The 21,149-nt window shown below is 38.1% G+C and overlaps 1 protein-coding gene across 3 annotated transcripts; it reads right to left on the reverse strand.

Moving 5' to 3' along the window:
• Positions 1–178: 178 nt before the first annotated feature.
• On the reverse strand, positions 179–20,092 carry sft2d1.S (SFT2 domain containing 1 S homeolog). 3 transcript variants are annotated; one of them, XM_018265291.2, is made up of 8 exons: positions 19,778–20,087; positions 16,076–16,162; positions 13,644–13,729; positions 12,078–12,159; positions 10,437–10,472; positions 8,061–8,119; positions 4,257–4,286; positions 179–4,019 (listed from the first exon to the last, which is right to left on the reverse strand). In XM_018265291.2, exons 1-8 carry the CDS (start codon positions 19,838–19,840, stop codon positions 3,980–3,982), a joined length of 483 nt encoding a protein of 160 aa, XP_018120780.1. In that variant the 5' UTR covers positions 19,841–20,087; the 3' UTR covers positions 179–3,979. The 3 variants fall into 3 exon arrangements, with proteins under 3 accessions (XP_018120780.1, XP_018120781.1, XP_041420431.1); XM_018265292.2 differs by lacking the exon at positions 19,778–20,087 and adding an exon at positions 17,357–17,526; XM_041564497.1 differs by lacking the exon at positions 16,076–16,162 and having other exon boundaries at positions 19,778–20,092.
• Between the last annotated feature and the right edge of the window lie 1,057 nt (positions 20,093–21,149).

Raw genomic sequence — 21,149 nt, forward strand, 5'->3', positions numbered from 1 at the left:
GTAATACAGAGAAACCTGTGCAAAACACTGTCCAGGAATCCGATTTCAAGTCACAAAGGAATAGTTTCAATGCACAGTATATTGCCTCAGTCTTGGATGCTACTAATGCAGTAGGTTCAGCCTCTTCATAGGTTGGTTAAACCAAAAGTAAAATCAAAAGTCTGCAAGTGTGCCCTTCTTTTTATTAATTTTATTAAATATGGCCATTAATATATTCTCCGGCACACCACTGGCACCATAAAATTAATAACAATAGGGACATTGTTTTCAATGCTCTTTGGTCAGAATTACATTCACCTGACATACAAACTTTCATCTTCACATGAGGTTATTTTATAACTGTTATAATGTTTCTCACAGTCTAGTCACCTATAGCAAACAATTAGCAAGAAGCATTTTCTAAACAACTGTTTAAAAGCAAATTGTGTTTGTGTAAGGGAGCATAACTGCTTTTATCCAGAAGAAGGCAAAAACTGAAGTCTTTCCAGTTAGCCTCGGAGGGTGATAAAGGTTCCTTCCAGACTCCATGGTGACATTTGGACCAGTTCCTGGTTGACTATTACTGTATCTGACAGCGCAACTTTTTCAGAGAGAGAATTCCACAACTTTAAAAAATAACTTGATACGGATTGAGATGGAACCTCCTTTCTTGCTCTTGCAACAACCTGTAGGTAGGGTCAGACTGGCTTGGCAGGAGACTGGGATAAAACCTGGTGGGCCCCACTCCCCCCAAAGGGTTTATCAGTAGCTGCAAGTTTTTAGAAAGGGCAAAATACCAATACACATTGAAGTGGGTGGATAAGGGTTGGGTGGGAGTTCACAATGGGAGTTTTGAAAGGTGGGGCATTGAGCTCCACTCTGCTCTACTAGGATATACTGTTTAAAAAAGCATCAGAGAGTTTATTGTATGGTCTTATTCATAATATAGACCTTCCATATGCCTTATTATGGGCTATTTCCACCAATTTTAGCAATATGTTCAGAACCGCATATCTACCTTTAAACAAACAACCCTTAACTAAGCAGCAGCCTTTGAGCAGCTCATTATCAGGGGAAACTCCATGGATTGGTAATTAGTTTCATCAGCATCTTTGAGGTTCTGTTTGAATAGATGAGACAGGAAGTTCTACAATGAAACGGACTATAAATAAATTATTTCCAGAAATGACAAAAAAGAAGATATTTCTTAAAACAATATGGAGAAAAGTATGTACAGTGCAAGCTCTACTCACTCTGGTAATGTTGAAAAGGGGTGTATGCGGTCACTTTAAAATGCCTTTTGAGGACTGGAACCAACACTGCTTTGTATATTCTAAATGGGACCTTATCAGTGTTTTATAAAGGGGAAGAATTTACTCTCTCATCTGCCACATAGCCTCTGTGTTTGCCAGTTCCCCCTACAAGAATGACACATCCTGGATGAAATTAATAGGCCTAGTTTTTGTACCCTGTGGCACTCCATTGGGAATGCTATTCCTAGTAGAGAAAGTACCATTAACAAGCACCTACTGTACACAATGCTTTAAACAGTGTTCTATCCATGTAAAACAGTATTACCAAGACCAACAGATCTCAGTATAAAAAGCAAATGTATATGTGCCACTGTATGAAAAGCTTTGGTAACATCCTAGTATATCACATCTACCACAACTCCACTGTCAAAGATGCTAGTGTTGCTATTGCTATTGAAGAAACTCAGTTTGTTTAGCATAATCTGTCCATCATAAAGCCACGCAGAACACAATTTTCCAGAAAATAATCTCAAATATGATCCCTTAAGAAAGCTTCAGTAACATGCTCACAAAGATGTTAAATGTATGGTCCTATAATTGCCAGGTTGAGAATATAATGCCTCTTTAAAATTTGAAATGATATCAGCTATCCTCCAATCCATAGGTACCATACCAGCAGGCACATTGAAAATGGGGGAGGGGTGAGCAAATATTTCTATCCTCTAACTGAGTGGCATTCTCAATCTCCATCTTGATACACATAAAAAAATAAAATAAAAACCAGAGAATAAACTTTGCAAGTTACTTATTTACTCAGTTGCTTTTAAAAAAAGAATAATGTCAAGCATTATTTAGCAACTACTAAATGTAAAGCTCCTGCTCCATGCATCCCCATGCTGTAGCTTGCCTCTCCACCCTTTATCCAGTGACTCTCTCTCGTTCACCCACACTCCTCCAGTATTCATGATCTTTATACAATTCATTTTCTCTTTCCCATCCCAATACATCTTTCCCAGATGTCTGTTCTTGTTAAAGGAGAACTAAACTAAACATGGCTCAAAATGCCATGTTTTATATACTGAACGTATAGCACCAGCCTAAAGTTTCAGCTTCTCAATAGCAGCAAAGACCCAGGACTTTATCACAAGGGGTAACCATCTTGGAAAGAATCTGTGACACTCATATGCTCAGTGGGCTCTGAGCAGCTGTTAAGAAGCTAAGCTTAGGGGATGTCGCAAATTATCAAGCAGAAAATGAGGCTTGCCGGTGATATAAGCTGATGCTAAAAAGCATTTCATTAAATTCTGATGATAATTGCACTGGTTTCTATGCTTCCATGTAGCAATTAACTTTATTAATACTAATCAGCCTTATATTTTAACATTTATATTCTATGGAGGTTATGTAATAAAAGGCACTAAGTTTGCCCAGGAGCAGTAACCCATAGCAGCCCATAAGCAGGTTGAATTTGCTGGTCACCTGTTTAAAAGCAAACATCTTATTGGTTGCTATTGGTTACTGCTACTGCACAAACTTAGCTTATTTAATTACATATGGGGGTATGTGTACTGTATATTTTGAGTCAGTTCCTAAGCTCAATAAGTGGCAGCAGCACAGAGCATGTGCAGTGAATCAGCGGAAAAAAAGATGGGGAGATATTGGGGTATCTTTGGGAGCACAGATCTTGCTAAAGGGTTGTGGTTACTTTGGGCTGGTACAGAAGCCCAAAACATAATGTACAACAATGCTAGCCTGTTTTCTTAGTTAAGCTTTAGTTCTCCTTTAATGCTGCTCCTCTTTCCGCCTTCCTTCCAGTTCTACCCTCCCCACTCTCCTTTCTTGCTTTCTTCTCTTTCAACCAACTCCACTAATTTCTTTTCTCTCTCTCACCCCTGCTCCCCACAGCTATATATATGTTATATACACTCAGTGATCACAATCCTGGTAAGAAACAATTCTCTTGTGAAAAACTGGCAGAACTACAAAATATGGCCTCTCCCCGTCCCACTCATTCCCCAATCTCTGTGATTACTCTCCTTCCCACACACTTGTTCCCTGGGGTGTGCATCATCTCTTCTACTGCTGCCTGCCTGTATCTATATACTTGCATCCCCCACTCCTGTCTGCAACACCATGATCCTTCCCCTATTCCCCACCTTCAAACAAGATGTCTGCTCATATTACTCCTGTCTCTGTGAACTCACTTCTTACCCATAACCCAATATTTGTGCCCCTTACACTGCTTCCCTGTGCATCACTCATTGCCTTTGTTTTGTTTTTTGTGTTCCTGATCTTTTTCCATTTTGTTTCCAGGGACTTTTTATTCTTTATAGTATATTTTAATATACCACAAAACACACACGCATATCTATATATATATTTCAGATTTTCTCTCTCTCTCTCTCTCTATTTACATGGCAAAGAAAAAAAACAAATACAAGATTTATATTCATGGAGTGATGGTGTTTGTTAAAAAACAAAAAGTAATGTGTCACAGTGCAAATACCTTAATTACAGCACATATTAAATATGTACTCATTTCTTATTAAAAAAAAATAAAAATCATTCATTTAAGAAGCTCTGATTAGGAAAATGCAATGGTGCAGGTACAAAACTGTTAAGCATATGTACATATATGTAATAACATTATTTTGTAATTTAATTTAAAAAAAATGTAAATTTAGCAGATATCAACAATAGAATGATCAGTCCCTGAATTTTTGCAGAAATACCCATGGTCTCTCAACCTAATTCAGACAGCCAGTGAAACATTTTATAACAGCGTCCCTGTAGGAAACAATGGGGAAAACATAAATGAATACAAATAATGATAAAGAAAAAATAAAAAGAGAAGTGACATAGGCAGCATTACCCAGAATGCACACAAGACACAGCTTTTACTAGTCAGTGCCAGACAGGACTTCTAGGACCCACCATAGAAAAGGGCCCACTCTCATTTGACATAGTGAGTGCTCATATACATTTATAACAAACTATAAAGTGTTATGTGAAGAAATAACTCACCTTGCAAAGGGTATATATGAAATGCTATACCTGTAAAAAGAAAAAAAACGATGAAAGGAAAAATTATTTCAGTCTTGCATGTAGCTTTGTGCAAATTAAGGGATAAACGTCAGTTTAATGTCATAGAACAAAAAGTAAAGTAAAAATGTTGGTTGCACCCTTAGTACTGTACTCCAGGGTTCCAATTAAACCAGAGATACCGAATACAGGTAAAAGACATAAAAGGGTGTTTGATTTGCTCCTGAGCTGAAGTTGAAAAGGGATATGTGTACTGAATTCAAAAACCTTTGTTCAAATAATTTCTAATTAATTTATAGATAAAAAAAATTATATGGTACAGTCTTCTGTTTGCATCATAAATTGAATAACTCAACTGGCAACTAAATCAGTTCCTGTCTCAGCATTGTTAAATGTAAGCTTTGCATTGCATCTACTGAAAATGTATCCAATGAATTCTTCAAACTATTTTGTTTGCCAGGAAAACCATTTTCTGGGAAAGAATCCACCAATCTCATTGTGCTCCCTTACTGAACTAATGAAGATAGGACATATTTTATACAGTTTTCATTATACACCTTTATGTAGCATATCTGTATAACAATATATAGTAAATAAACAAAGTGTATGGCAGGTCTTCTTATCCTCCATTCCCTTTTTAAGTTAGATCACTTTTTAGCTCTAGGGATGGATGGTATTCATACCAGGGTACTTTTAGAGCTTAGCCAAACCTCTTTACTTAATTTTTCAGGACTCATTGAGGTCTGGCATGGTGCTGAGAGACTGTGATGCCCCAATCAAAAAGGATCCCAATCTCAGCCTCAAAACTATAGGCCGGTTAGTCTGACTTCAGTGGTAGGAAAGAGTTTCGAAGGGGTATTAAGGGATAAGATACTGGACTTCATTGGAAATCATAATACTATGAGTTTGTGCCAGTATGGTTTCTGTGTAATAGATTTTTGCCAGACTAATTTAATTTCCTTATATGAGAAGATGAGCAGGGACATCGAGTATGGGAAGGCAGTGGATGTGATCTACTTGGACTTTGCTAAAGCATTTGATCAGTGCTACACAGAAGGTTACTGGTTAAATTAAGGAATATTGGCCTGAAACATAGTATTTGTACCTAGATAGAGAGCTGGCTAAAAGATAAATTACAAAGAGTGGTGGTAAATGGAAGATTTTCTTCCATTTAGTGGAGTACCGCAGGGTACTCCACTCCATATGTACTAGGTCCTTTGCTTTTCAACTTGTTTATTAATGACCTGGTGGTGGGCATTGAAAGTACTACTGTTACTATTTTTGCAGAACTACAGGTTCCATGCAGGATACTGACACTTTGCAGAGTGATTTGACTAAATTGGAAAACTGGGCAGCAAACTGGAAAATGAGATTCAATGTTGATAAATGCAAGGTTATGCACTTTGGCAAAAATAATATAAATGCAAGTTATACACTAAATGGCAGTGTGTTGGGAGTTTCCTTAACTGAGAAGGATATAGGGTTGTTTGTAGATAACAAGTTATCTTAGTCCAGGAAATGTCATTCTGTGGCCAATAAAGCAAATAAAGTTCTGTCTTGCACAAAAAAGGGCATTAATTCAAAGGATGTAAACATAATAATGCCTCTTTATAGGTCCCAGGTAAGGCCTCACCTGAAGTATAGGCTAGGGACATGATTACACTTTACAAATACATTATAGGACATTATAGACAAATAGCAGGGGACCTTTTACCCATAAAAAGGATCACTGCACCAGAGGCCACCCCTTCAGTCTACAGGAAAAGAACTTTCATTTGAAGCGTTAATGCCTTTAAAAGAACAGTTCAGTGTGAAAATAAAAACTGTGTAAATAGATAGGATGTGCAAAATAACAAATGTTTCTAATATAGTTAGTTAGCCAAAAATGTAATGTATAAGGGCTGGAGTAACTGCATGTCTAGCATAATAGCCAGAACACTACTTCCTGCTTTTCAGCTCTATAATCCTGAGCTAGTCAGCGACTTGAAGGGGGGCCACATAGTACATATCTGTTCAGTGAGTTTGCAATTGATCCTCAGCATTCAGCTCAGATTCAAAAACAACAGTTATGACCCATGTAGCCCCCCTCAAGTCTCTTATTGTTTACTGCCTGATAACCAGTCAGAGTAAACCAAGAGAGCTGCAAAGCAGGAAGTAGTGTTCTGGCTATTATATTAGAAATCCAGTCACTCCAGCCTTTATACATTACATCGTTGGCTAACTAACTATCTTAGAAACAGTTTTTATTTTGCACAGCCTATCTATTTGCCCAGTTTTTATTTTTACACTGAACAATTCCTTTAAGAGTGGCTTGGATGATTTCTAGGACAAGCATAATATCCAAGGCTATTGTGATAACAAAATATATAGTTAGTATAGATATGTTTATATATATAGTTTATGTGAATGAATGGAGGGGTCAGTGGGAGTGTGTGTATGTATGGATGCTGGGTTTCATTTGGAGGGGTTGAACTTGATGGACTTTGGTCTTTTTTCAAACCCATCTAACTATGTAATGCACTGTGTATGTTTGTTTATGATGCTTCAGTAGACAGCATACAAGTGCCACAGCTTCTCTCTAGGCCCCAGACAGATGCCAATCAGTCACAAGCAAATAACTTGTGACACAGGAAATCTAAACCTCTGCTGTTTGCAGAAAGCAAAACTATTCACATTAACATAGCAGATCTCTATAAACATACCCAAGGGATTGTTCACCTTCCAAAGACTTTTTTAGTTCAGTTGTTTTCAGGTACACCAGAAATAAAGACTTTTATCAGTTACTTATCATCTTTTAAAACCATTTAAGTTTAATGTTGCTGTCTCTGTTGTTTCAGTGTGGCAGCTCAAGGTACAAATTCTGAACGGTTATAATTTGCTACATTTACTTGATATATTTCTCTGCAGCATCTATGAAGTATCGGCAACTATTGTATTCTTTATAACAGCTGCCTTTAATGAAACCCAGAGATTCAGCTCAACAGGGTAAATTGAAGTATCAACAAAAATAAAGGTGGCCATACACTGTAAAATTTATTTGTTTTTGCTTAGTCGCCAAACAAGCAAATCTTACCCCTGACAGGCCAACCTTGGGTGAACAATATTGTGGTAAATAGAAGTATCAACTAAAATAAAGGTGGCCATACACTGTAAAATTCACTCGTTTTGCTAAGTCGCCAAACAAGCGAAACTTACCCCTGACAGGCCCACCTTGGATGGGCAATATTGTGGTAATGTGACTGCTTGGCCCTATATGAAAAGATATGATATGAAAAGTTGGAGCAAGGACCACATCAATGAGCTCATACGGTCCTCGATCAAAATGTCAGAATATCAATTCTGCACAATCTAGATCTGGACGATTCTTGGCCAGAAATCGATCGCTGAGGCTTGTCGGAGGGGCCCCATACACAGGCAGATAAGCTGCTGAATCGGTCTAAAGGACTCGAATTGGCAGCTTAAATCTGACCGTGTATGGCCACCTTTATGTATCAATTTATAACAGTTTACAGAGTTGGCAGCAAAGAAGCAGAGAGCTGCTTTTGAAAGACACACGAATGTGAAACCTTACAACTTGTAAACCCCCAACTTGTAAAAGCTGCACACACATAAACCAATGGCTGGTTAAATCAGCCAGCAAATTGTTGTATGACAGCACTTCTTTCTTATTTGCTCATTGCTATCAGATGTTAGTGGAACATTGCAAAACGTTGGCTCATGATAAAATGATATAATTTATATCTTAGAGAGATATAGAGAACATATAGTTCCTCTTTCAGCACTTACCATGTCATTGCAAAGAACTGTAAAACACAAAATATAATTGCCAGGCCATTCTTATGCCACTAAAAGAAAAAAAACAACAAACAAACAGTCAGGCTTAGTCAGTTTTAAGTGTACTACTACCTTTGGATTTAAAGGGGAAGTTCATCTTTGGACAAGAGTCCAAATATAAACATCCTGTGTCACTAAAATCATTATTCTAAAATATAATTTCATAAAATAATCTGTTCTCATGATACATACTAGTGAGAAGTGTATCACCCACACAGAAACATTCTCTCTCCCTGCGCCTGTGTGCAGGAAGACAAAGAAGGAAGTTCAGGCTTGAAGTGCTACTGTGCATGCCTTTCCTTCCCAGCTCCATTTGCATATCACATATAATTTTGTATTAAAGGGTGGTTCACCTTTAATGTAACATTTATTATGTTATAGAACAGCCAATTCTAAGCAACTTTTCATTTGGTTTCATTATTTATTTTCTGTAGATTTATAGTTTAAATGCTCTGTAACGCTACATAGTTACATAGTTAAATTGGGTTGAAAAAAGACAAAGTCCATCAAGTTCAACCCCTCCAAATGAAAACAAAGCATCCATACACACACTCCTCCCTACTTTTAATTAAATTCTATATACCCATACTAACTATAGAGCTTAGTATCACAATAGCCTTTGATATTATGTCTGTCCAAAAAATCATCCAACCCATTCTTAAAGGCATTAACTAAATCAGCCATCAATACAAATGTATTGTTATTGTTAATTTTTATTACTCAGGCCTCTCCTATTCATATTCCAGTCTCTTATTCAAATCAATGCATCGTTGCAAGGGTATTTTGGACCCAGATTGGTTACGATGCAAATTGAAGAGCTGCTGAATAAAAAGCGAAATAACTCAAAAACCTTCAATAATAAAAAATGAAAACCAATTGCAAATTGTCTCAGAACCACTCTCTACATCATACTAACAGTTATCTCAAAGGTGAACAACCCCTTTACCTCATCCACTTCTCTGCACAAATAGTTTTTAAATATGGCAAAAGAATGAAAAACTGTGCACAAAAGATTACCTTTCCCTAAAAAAAGAGTGAACATTAGAGGTAGATACTTTTGTAGGTTTACAAAGGTTGTATCATATATGTGCAAAGGAAAATTTTTCAGAAGAGGCACATGCACAACATAGCGGGGATGCCAAGCAATGCAGTTGCTGGTAATTTGTAATACCCTTTAAAAAAAGCCCCTGGCCTGCCCCCTTTTTTCCAGCGCTGTGGACGTCTCCGTGATGTTGCTTCGCCGCTTTTGCAGCACACCACGTAGCTCCGCCCCTTTGCATCACGGACCGCCCCCCAGTAATATTTTTTAGTAAAGGTAGCAACCCTACCTACAGGGTTACCTTGGGTGCCGGCCTGCTTGGCCGAGGCCTGAGGTTTTCTAGGCCTAATGTCATTGGGAGCAATTTAAATTGCCTGTATATCTTTGGAACGAAGGAGAAAACACATGGGGTAAATCCATGGACACAAAGAGAACATAAAAACTTATTGCAGGGAGTGCCCTTGTTATAAGGAGAACTCAGGAGCCCAGCACTTCACAACAGCGGTGCTAGCCACTGAGACACTTTTTATTAGAATTCCCTATAGGTGAGTTGGGAGCATGAAATCTGGCAGATATCTGTTCTAATTGTCTTTGGCTCACCTTTTACCACATGTGGCACCTTCCCCTTCTACCCAAATTTTGAGCTAACATCAGACAAAGCTTTGCTACTCAATTTTAACATATGGAGGTAAAAGAATACATGGCACTTGTTCTAGTAACCCAATCAGGAGAATGGGTGCTGCATAAGACCAAACAACTTTTTTCCTGTTGTCTCATTACAATTAAGTGATATACAGGGTCAGAACTAGGGGTAGGCAGAAGAGGCACCTGCCTAGGGTGCAAAGATGTGGGGGTACTGGGCAGGTACCTTTTCGAAAGTTTCTGCCTACATCTAGTCCAGGTTGCTCACTCCCCTGCTGCTCTCGCCCCCTCCTCTCCCTTCTTCTCCCCCTAGCACTCTTCCCTCTCTCCGTCACTCACCACTTCCTCCCCTGCCCATCCCCTGCTTCATTACTCTGCCTGTGTCTTCTTATTGCACGTTCACACTCACGCATGTGCGCAGTCCTGATCGTGCTTATGTGCACTATGGCACACTGTCAGCATGGCCCGGCCCTGGTGATATATATACATACAAGCATGAACACTAATTTAATTTACAGTAAATGGGAATGTTGTGGTGACATTGCTCGCAATAAAGTATTTGGTTGCATTGGATCACAGATTGTTATTACAGGCAAATTAGGCATATTAAAAATAAAAAAATTAATTAAAAATAAAAATTCACTCACCCAAAATACAGCACACAATGTACCAATAAGACAAAGCTGTAAAGCAAACAAAATTATAATTTGGGATAGTCAAGTCAGTCATATAACTAAATTAAATGTCATATAAGGAGTCATTTATAAACAGTAAGACAATGTGCAAAAACAGGTACAAATTGCTATTGTTTTGTACATTTATAACTTTAGCACAAAAAGAAAAGAGCACAAGGGTCTATTGCTCTTAGCATGTACAACTTCCTGCATTTGGCATTGCTGTATTGCTAAGGGTGAAGAGACACAGAGCTACCAGTAGCAGTTACAGCTAAAAAACACCAGAAAATACCCTGTCATAGACAATGCTGAGAATTGCCTCTGCTAAAATACAGACAGTTATCAGTAAATTATCATCATTATCTATTTTTGTAGCTGTGAGTAGCTGCTACTAGTAGCCCTGTGTCTCTGCCCTAAGGGGTGGACTGGTGGAAGGCACACTGATGTTTCCCCTCCTGCCCCCTAATTTGCATCATGTCATTCAGATCTGCAAGTTAGGGAGCATCACCAGGCTTGGGTTACGAAGATTGCTTATCAATGCATGATCTGGCCTGTTTGCTTTCACAATAGGCCTATATTAAAGCCTTATATGTGTCACAATTATTTTGGGACAACTACACTCAAATACATGCAATGCATATTTTCAGAGCACAGTCATATCTAATATGCCTGGGTACAGTAAACCAAAAGACAAATATGGCTAAAAGACCCATAGCTGTCTGTACATTTTATTGGGTCTTGCACATGATTGCACAACACCAAACACACATCAAGTGACCTTATAAGACCCAGTGACAATAGTCTATTCCTGGAAGCAGTTGTTTAACAATCACTGCTGGATACAATGTCATTCCTTACGCTTATCTTCCCAGTAATGTCACACGGCAGTCAGGTGTAGTGGCTTGAGCCAGCATTAGCATAATCTTTCCGGCAATCCCCCACCATCAGCACATCTTGCAGTTCAACTATACTGAATGTTTGAATAGTATGGCAACCTTACTATGGAGTAGGGATGCATAACTCATCTATCTAGAGCACAGTAAACCCAAAAAGTGCACTTAAACCCCAAGCATATGAAGTATTCAACTGTCTAGCAATAGTGTGCATTAATGATTAAAAAGGGACATCCTTTTACCAAACCTGAAAAAACCTCAATAGCCTTTTTTTTGTTTGTTTGTTTTTAAGATGGGAGGGATTTACACTTTATTTTGCATGTATATTGTGGTTTTACTTTTGTGTGTTTTGTTTTTTTCATCATCTTTTGTAGCAATGTGGATGACTTTATAGTTGTAGTTTAGTGATACAGAAATATTTCTGCTATTTCTTCAACCCCCTTCACCTTGTGGCCAGCAGGAGAGGGAGCACTTCTTGGTTATGAAAACAAGAAAGGTTTCATGGAAATGTGTAAAGCTGCCCATACATGCTCAGATTAAATCACTTTGGTTAAAGTTTACTACATGACATTTAGGACATGTAAGGCAATTAGGGTAGGTGTGTCTTCTAGTGGAGGCTATTGGTATATTCATTTTTTTTATATTTGAATATTAGAAATTGAGGTAATAGGTTCACTTTCATTATAAAAATAGAGTGAATGCATTCATTTAATATACTAACCAGCATGACTATAGTGGCAATCAGTCTTGTTGGTGCAAACATCTTTTTCAGTTGCTTCAATGGTCCCATTAGAAAACACGTGCTGGAGAAAACAAAAAGTTAAAAATTGTGGTGAATAATATTATATAACAAAAATGCCCCTGTAGCTCCGCATCTTCTTTTCTGCTGATTCACTGCACATGCTCTGTGCTGCTGTCAGTTACTAAACTTAGGGACCGACTCACAATATACAGTACACACAGAATATAAATGTCACAATATAAGGCTGATTAGTAATTAATACAGTTAATTACTACATGGCAGCAACATTACTAACAATAGAATTTATTAATCAGCCTTGTAGCATCAGCTTATATCACAGTCCAACCTCCAACTCATTTTCTACTTGATAATTTGCTAACCCCTAAGATTAGCTTCTCAACAGCTGCTCAGAGCCCACTGAGCAGGTGAGTGTTGCAGATACTTTCCAAGATGGTGACCCCCTGTGACAAGTTTAAAGTCCTGGATCATTGATGCTATAGAGAAGCTGAAACTTTAGACTGGTGCAATAAGTTCAGTATATAAACTATGGCATTTTTAGCCGTATTCATTTTTAGGGTTTAGTTCTCCTTTAATTAACTAGAGCTCACTGGAAGTCTGCAGGAGCAGATCCACCACTGATGATCTACGTGTTTCATGGAATCATGGTTCAACTTCCTCAAGGCCAGACAAATGATGTTAGTTAGACGAATTCGTTAATTAATCTGTCCCTGAGGAAGTTGGACCGTGATCCAACAAAATGCGTAGGTCATCAGTGGTTAATTTACTACTTTTTGAGGAGGTTGCAATCAAGTGTGCAGTTTGGAAGGACTTTTGAAATCTGGACATTTTGTGATTGTTCAGCTCAACCCTTTAGTGGCAGAACTGTTTTGTGTGATTCTGCTGAGGGGTACAAGTGGTAAATGTATTTTTTAACCCCCACCCTCCTTATTCTAGTGTGATATATGCATATAATTTGCACCCCCTATAGAGTGTTTTATGTATCTATAATTTTGTAATATCATTTGTAACTCGGTAGATATAACAAGTACGTGTGAAAAATGTCTGCAGATGTGAGATGTTCCTCTGTTCCTACTCTTGTACTTGATTAAGACTTCAGTAAAACCTCAATTTTTACATACGCTGATTTTAAGTTTGCCAGCATTTTACAAGGTTTTTTTGTGGTCATACCAGCTTATTATACATAATACATTTTTTATGTATTGGTATTGGTTTTATATATTTCTGGATTGTACACAATTCTTTTCTGGTCCCCTGAAAAATTTAAAATGGGGCTTCTATTGTATTTTGTTATAACAGCTTAAAGTTTAGCTTCACAAAAAAACATTTATAGGAACAACTAGTTATATTTAGGGTAATTTGCAAATTTACTAGAAAACTAGTGAACTTTGTAGATGTTCCTGGCCACTAGTGAAACTGTTGAAGAAGTACTGAGATTGGTTACTGTATTACAGTGTGTGCCATCAAAAAAAATATTTTTTTGATTACCTGTTCCTTAATTCATGACACTGCTAAAGATATACTTACCTAGCAAGAGCAGCAATATTTCCTAGAGTGTAGAATACTGCAAAAAGTTTTTTTCCAGCTGCAGGTATAAACAGTAATGCAGTTCCCTGCATTTAAAAAAAACAAACAAAAATGTAAAATTTTACATTGTAAGTTATTTACCTCTTGTTGTTCTTTCTGTGCAAAACTGTATGTTCAATGTATAAACCCATTGATCGTACTTATCTGCTATATATGTTAGCTCTTTATAAATATATTTTAATATACAGTTGTGTTCAGAATAATAGCAGACATCACTTACCTGATCAATCACGGTTTTTGGTAGAAATTATATTTGTACAGAGGAAATTCGACCTGCACATCACTACTCCAGTGAGATTAAAGAAGGTGTAACATTATCTGAGTACTATTACAATTAGAAGACACCTATGTGAAGCCAAGCTATCGACAAGAAGCTCCGCAAAGTCCCATTGTTGAAAAAAAGACGAGCAAAAGAGGTTACAATTTGCCCAAGAACACATCTGGCCTAAAGAGAAACAGAGCAACATTTTGTGAATTGATAAAAGCAAGATTGCTCTTTTTGAGTCTATGGGGCCGCTGGCAGAAGTCAGAAGACTGCAAAATGATGAATTCAAGCCACGGTACACTGTGAAGACAGTAAAGCATGGTGGTACAAGCATTATGATAATGGGGATGTTGCTCATACTAGGATGTTGGGCCTACTTATCGCATACCAGGGATCCTGGATCAGTTTCAATACATCAAAATACTTGAAGAGGTCAGTTGCTTTATGCCAAAGAGGAAATGCCCTAGAAATTGGTGTTTCAACAAGACAACAACCCCAAACACACCAGTAAATGAACAACATCTTGGTTCCAGACCAACAAGATTGATGTTATGGAGTGGCCAGCTCAATCCCCAGACCTTAATCCAATAGAAAACTTGTGGGGTGACATCAAAAATGCTATTTCTGAGGCAAAACCATAAAAATGCAGAAGAATTGTGGAATGTAACAGGTACGATAAGTTGGTGGACTCCATGCAACTGTTTCTATTCCTTGAAGGGGAACCCAGTTGCGCTGACCCTGCACTGGAGCGCAGTCAAACTCCTCGGGTCGGCTGCTGGAACTAAGGCAGCAGAGGGGAGAACCTGCAAGAGTGGTTAAGGGAGGGAGCAGCAGCAGGAACTGAGCACACGCACGGAAAGTTACCGGAGGCAGCTGCTAGTTGCCGATAGGGAACAGGGAGATAAGGTCAGGTCCGGGCCGGAGTCAAACACACGAGTCAGCCAACTAAGCGTCAATCCAAGGGAAATTACACAAGGGAAGTCAAAATTAGCCGGGTCAAACACAGGAATTCATAAAATGTTGTGATTAGCACGGAGGAGTTCACAAGTAACAATTTGCTCACTGAAAACCAATTGTACTTACTGGCAACGAGTCAGCATGCGTGTGAAGTATAAATAACTTCCCACTACTGCTGATTAGCCCGTTGCAGACTTGTCCTTAACCCCTGCTTTAAGGTGGCCATACACTATATGATCCGCTCATTTGGCAAGTTCGCCAAATGAGCGGATCTTAACCCGATATGCCCACTAACGGCTGGGCGATATCAGATGAATCCGAACATTCGGCCCTGGGGCCAAACGATCGGATTACAATTCTACGAATGGGCTCCGATGGGTCACAGGATTGCATGAAATAGCCGGTGCGGTCCTGGATCGTAAAAAATTTCAAACTTGGCCAAAAATCGGCCAGATATTGATCGGGAGGACCAGTCGGGAGCCCCCACACATGGGCATTTAATTCGTAACAGCATCACAGATGTGCAGCAGTTCTCAGAAACAGTGGTTATACATAGGGATGGACGAATCTTTTTAGCCTTGTTTCGCTGCAGAAATGACGCCCATAGACTTTTTTTTGATGGACTTTGATGGGCGTCAACGAAGTTTTGCCGCCGGCAAATTTTTGGTGAAACGGGCCAAATTCAGCCATCCCTAGTTATACAACTAAATATTAGTTCAGTGATTCAAAGGAAAGCAAAATCTTGAAAGATTTTTCAGTTTATACAGTAAATGTTTAAGTTTGTAGAAGAATGCAGACTGCTATTTTTTTGGAACAGCCCAATATTCCCCTTTCTTCACTTTCTGTAAAGGAATAACACAAATCTGATAAGTTTCTTCATATTTTGATTTGGAATGGAATGTGCAGTGTTACCAGTGCATTTCCATGTGTAGAAATAAAAGCCATTATAAGGATTTTGAGCTTTATTCACTTTTTTAAACACACTTCTATTATTCTGAACACAACTGTATCTATCAATATGACAGATATACTACTTTCGCAAGAAACAATGCAATTTGCATATTTCATTAATTATATTTAATACTCTTTATTTGAGCTCTGGGCAGGTAAGCTTTAGCACAGTTTCAGAGAAGTGTAAAAATATACTCACAAGAATAGAGCATGCTATTCCAAAAACGAAGCATATTGCAAACCACTTTACTCGTGTGCCAAAACTTAGGGAAGAAGAATCCAAAACCTTTTGAAAAGAACAAACATGTTTTACTAAGCACATAAACTGCAACTTCTTGTACAGGGCATGCAAAACAAAACTGCACATAGATGAATATGGCAATTAATTAATTAATTAATTAATTAATTAAAGGGTCAAAAAATGTATTCAGATAACTACAAGAAATCACTTTGGAAAAGGAATGCACAGAATCCAGGCCTCACATGAAAAGCTAATTTGTACATAGTTTCTGAATGAGCATCGCAAGGCAGTTCAACAAATCTTCACTATATTCAGAAGGTTGGCAGACTTCATATGGACTGTGTAAACAAGACTGGCCAATTGTTCTCATCTTCTGTTACACTCTCTTTGTCATGCCAATTCTATCCCATAGGCTTTAGAATGCCAGCGAACCTTTTATAACATGGCATTAAAGTTTGTTTATTTATTTAAAATATGGATTAGGTGCAAACCTGATTTAGAATGGAAAAAAACAAAACTGTTAACCATTTCTTAACAACGAAATTTGTACTGTACCTTTTCTGTAGCAGTTTATATATCCTTTGCTAAGCATTGCAAAACAATAAAAGCACAAATTCACTAAAGAAAATCAAGTTCCACAAACAAATTATTAATTAGTATATGTTTTTTAGTATTACAAATATTACTGTACATCCTACACATTTCCACGAGTGATGGGCGAATAAATGTGGCAGGTGCGAATTGCTGTGTTTTGCCGCCGGCAAATAATTTTGCAAACTGGCGCAAATATAACTGCCAGCGGAAGTTCGCCAGCGTCAAAAAATTTTGGACGCACGTAGGAAAAGTTGCCCACTTCAAAACCGTTACACGCTTCAACATTATTCGTACGCCCATTGACTTTAAAGTCTGTGTCAAAATTGACACGGTCAAATTCGCCCCTCACTAATTTCCACTAAATAAGACAAAAATAGCTCATTGTTGCTACTTTGGCTTTCTCTGCACTAGAAGAGCTGAATTTCCTTTTGAATAACGGCTCTTAAAGTTACAGGAGTGGCATTATGCCTCCCCTGGTAACCAGTGGGGTGCTGCTGCCTGAGGCGAGTTTCTCAAGCTGCTTCATTGTCCCTGCATTTAAAGGAGAAGCAAACTCTAAAGTTAAAAAAACCCTACCCTACATAGACCCCCTCCCCCCCCAGCCTAGCTCCTACCCTTGGCAAATGCCCCTAAGTCTTTACTTACCTCTCCATGCAGATTCTGTCCACCGGAGTTCACGGACGCCATCTTCTTCTTATCTGTAATCTTCGGGAACGCTGTATCGGCACATGCGCAGTTGGAGCAATTTTCTGTTTTCGCAACAACTGCACATGCGCTGAACTCAAACTGATGGAGCCTATGAACTCCACTGGACAGAATCTGCACCGAGGAGTAAGTAAAGACTTAGGGGCATCTGCCCGGAGTAGCAGCTAGGCTGGGGGGGGAGGGAGAGGGGTCTATGTAGGGTAGGGGCGTAGGGGTTTTTTAACTTTAGGGTTTGCTTCTCCTTTAAACCACTGACTGCTTCATAGGGTAAACTGGACCCTAGAAACCAGACATCTGATAAAAATCTAAAGTGGAACAAAAATAATAATTACAAAAAACACAAAAAAATAAAGTGCAAATTGTCTCTGAATATCCCTAAAAGTAAATTTTACAGCAACCTACCATTTCCCCACTTTCATTTTAAGAACAGTAATATGTACTGCTTTTCTTTCTAAATAAAACAAGGGTATACCCATGCCTAAAGCTTTTGCACAATCCATACAAAGTAGAACTTGAAAGTCAGCTCACCTGACTTTCGGCATTAAAGGGGTTGTTCACCTTCAAACAACTAGTTGTTTTCAGAAAGATCACCAGAAATAACGACTTTTTCCAATGACTTTCTATTTTCTATGTGTGATGGTTTTTCTAATATTGAGGTGTAAAATTAAATTTTTCACCTTCTGAAGCAGCTCTGGGAGGGGGGTTTGCAGACCCTGTAAACTGTTCTAAATGGATACATTTAGTTGATATATTTCTTGTTTGTCCCTGCTGAGCAGAGTCTCTGGGTTTCAATATAGGCAGCTGTTACAATTGATACAATTGTTGCTAATACTCCAGAGATGCTGCTGAGAAATGTATCAACTAAATGTTGCAAAATTATAACAGTCTGCACCTGAATTACTGAGCTGCCAGAAAAAAACACCAGAGACAGGAACATTCAACTTTAAACTTAGATTTTGGAAAAACAGTAAAAAATAAATAATGTAACGTAATTGAAAAAAATCTTTATTTCTGGGGATCAATCTAAAAACAACTGAATTGAAAAAAGTGTTTGGAAGGTGAACAACCCCTTTAATGTACAGTGGAATATGGGAAGTACTTATCCGGAAGTTTTCCAAAAAATTAGCAAAAGGTGCAAAGAACAGTATCCACAGCATTTGGCACTCCATAAATTTCACATTTTTTGCACACTGCCTTACTATATGTAAAGACCTGTCTTATATCTGCACCTATGATTAACGGTCTAAACTAATATTTTAGTGGATTGGAAGCGTGGTCATATTTACAGGTATAAACAGGACATGAACATACAACTAGCGTTGCCACCTTTTCTGGAAGAAATACTTGCTTTCCTATATTTTCCTATTTTTTCTCTAGTGATAACATTGGCATCAAGCATCATTTGTACTGGCAAGGTGGCAACCATATATACAACTCAATAAACAAATGATGTCAATATCTGTAAAAATAAGTCAAATCAACTAGATTTTCTTTGTTTTTCTTGACGTTTTACGAGGCATCCGACTGGACAGCATGTCCAGTTGATCAGACTTATTTCTTATTATATTGACCTGGATGAATGAGACTCTTCACAAGCTTTTGTCAATATCTCTGAACTATCTATTGGTTTCAAATGTTATTTTAAAATGACCTGTGACTGAAAATGAGAATTGGTTTTAAAGGCTCTCATTTAGGCAATATCTTTGACATTTATTTAGTGAATAAATTACCCCCTCTTGTAAAATATAAGGATATTATAAGTTACCGAGGGGTTTCATGTGCTTTTATACAGGTCATGGAACTCAGAGGTAACTTGTAATATCCTCATATTTTGCAACTGGGGGAAGTTTATTTATAATAATACACACGTTTCAGTGAGTCATGTGACAGAAATGACATCAGAACTCACCGTTTATAACTGATGACATCAGAACTCACTGTTTATAAGGATATAATTTACAATATTCATGGCTTTTGTGTATAATATGTCATGTGTATATATACAGCAGGACCCATGACTGCATCAGTGTTCCAAACAAAGCCTGTATTGTGTATAGAGTGGGGACCCGCTGTAGCCTTTAGCTAAAGTATTCTGATTACAATGGTAATTACTAACAGAACTACAGAAAATGAAGGCACACAATGAGATTTAGAATATGTAGTGCACGATGTAAAAGTATAAAGTTCTAGTCATGATCCATACATGATTTATCTGTAGTTTACTTCTCAACTAAATGTGCTACAGGGCAAATATTTAATTTAAACCGAGGAGTTACTTTGACTGCAATTGTGCGGCACATACAACATGGCACCAGCCTCGGGCACACAGGGGGCAGCAGTACCAGTTGTTGAGCATAGTACCTGAGTTGTCAGACCCTGCTCTTCATCCTCATGGCCGTTTAGGACTCTGCGTAATTTATCCATGATGTCTCCTCGAACTGCTGCTCTAACAGGGCTCGCTCTGTATTGAAATATCACCTTATACTAATTAACTCACTTATAACAGCACCTCCTTCCCATGTACTGCACTTCCAGATCAGATAGCTAGAAACTGTAGAGAGAATGTCCTACTTTCCGAAGTTTGTGCCCTCCCAGAACAGGACGTCCGCCCCGGGCAGCCAGATTACAGCTGAATCGTCTAGCTGTGGCTTTACTATCGGCATGCGCGCCTGTCACATTCTCATTGTCATTTTCATGCGATTTTAGTGCAAAGTCGCCATTTTAACTATTGGCAAACACATATTGAATTTTTGTTTACTCACTTTCGAAATATCAATTAGCCGTCACTAACAGTTTGGAAGGCTCTTTATTTTATAGATTTTTGTCACAGGAAAATACTTACCCTGGTTTTGACAATAACCCAGACACCAATTTACCACTGAATTAAAGGGCATGTTAGTGAGGGCATGCCTCCTACTTGGCAGGCACAAAAATAACCAGTTTATGTGTTCACTTTAAAAATCTTGCAAATCTTTGTTCCTTCAGAATGTGATGCAAAATGCTGTTGCATTGTGTTTAAAAAAAAAGCTGAAATCGTCCATATATTTTGTGCTTCACACTCTTAGTAAATAGGGTTGCCACCTTAACTGGCCTTCCTTTTTTCATTGGGTTCAGCCATCATTTTTACCGGCCAGGCCGGTAAAGTAAGTTTTTCAGGTTGGTCAAGTTTTCTTTTGGTGTCACATTGTACAAATAAACATTTTCCGTTGCCACATATACAAACATCTTGGTTTTTTCCCTGTTGGCCATTTGCTAATAACATAATTGTGCTTACATGTAACATCTTATATTATGTGTATTTATGAGTTAAGTTACATATCTATACCAACAGATACGATTAATTCTTATTCAGCAAACCAGTTATTCAGGTTTTTCCCACTTGTTTGTTTATTTCTTACATTGCCCAGTTTTATCAACTAGTGGAGATTTCCTAGCTAAGAACAGAGCTTGAATAAAACATCTAATTCCTATATTTACCTCGTGCATAAATAAAATAAGGATAGGAATATCAATATTATTATAATAACATATTATTTCTCTACAAAACATTTTAATTGTGATTAATGTTATATCATGTGTACTTGACATCTAGCACACTTTATATTCAGGTAATGCACAATATCAGCTCACTGTAGAGTTGCCACCTTTGCTGAAGCTCGAACACGGGGGACAGGGCAGACAGCATTGGAGGTGGGGCAGTGATGTAGGAACAGCCATGATGACATCAGAGGTG

The sequence above is a fragment of the Xenopus laevis genome, chromosome 5S, assembly GCF_017654675.1.
Source record: "Xenopus laevis strain J_2021 chromosome 5S, Xenopus_laevis_v10.1, whole genome shotgun sequence".
Classification (NCBI taxonomy): Eukaryota; Metazoa; Chordata; class Amphibia; order Anura; family Pipidae; genus Xenopus; species Xenopus laevis.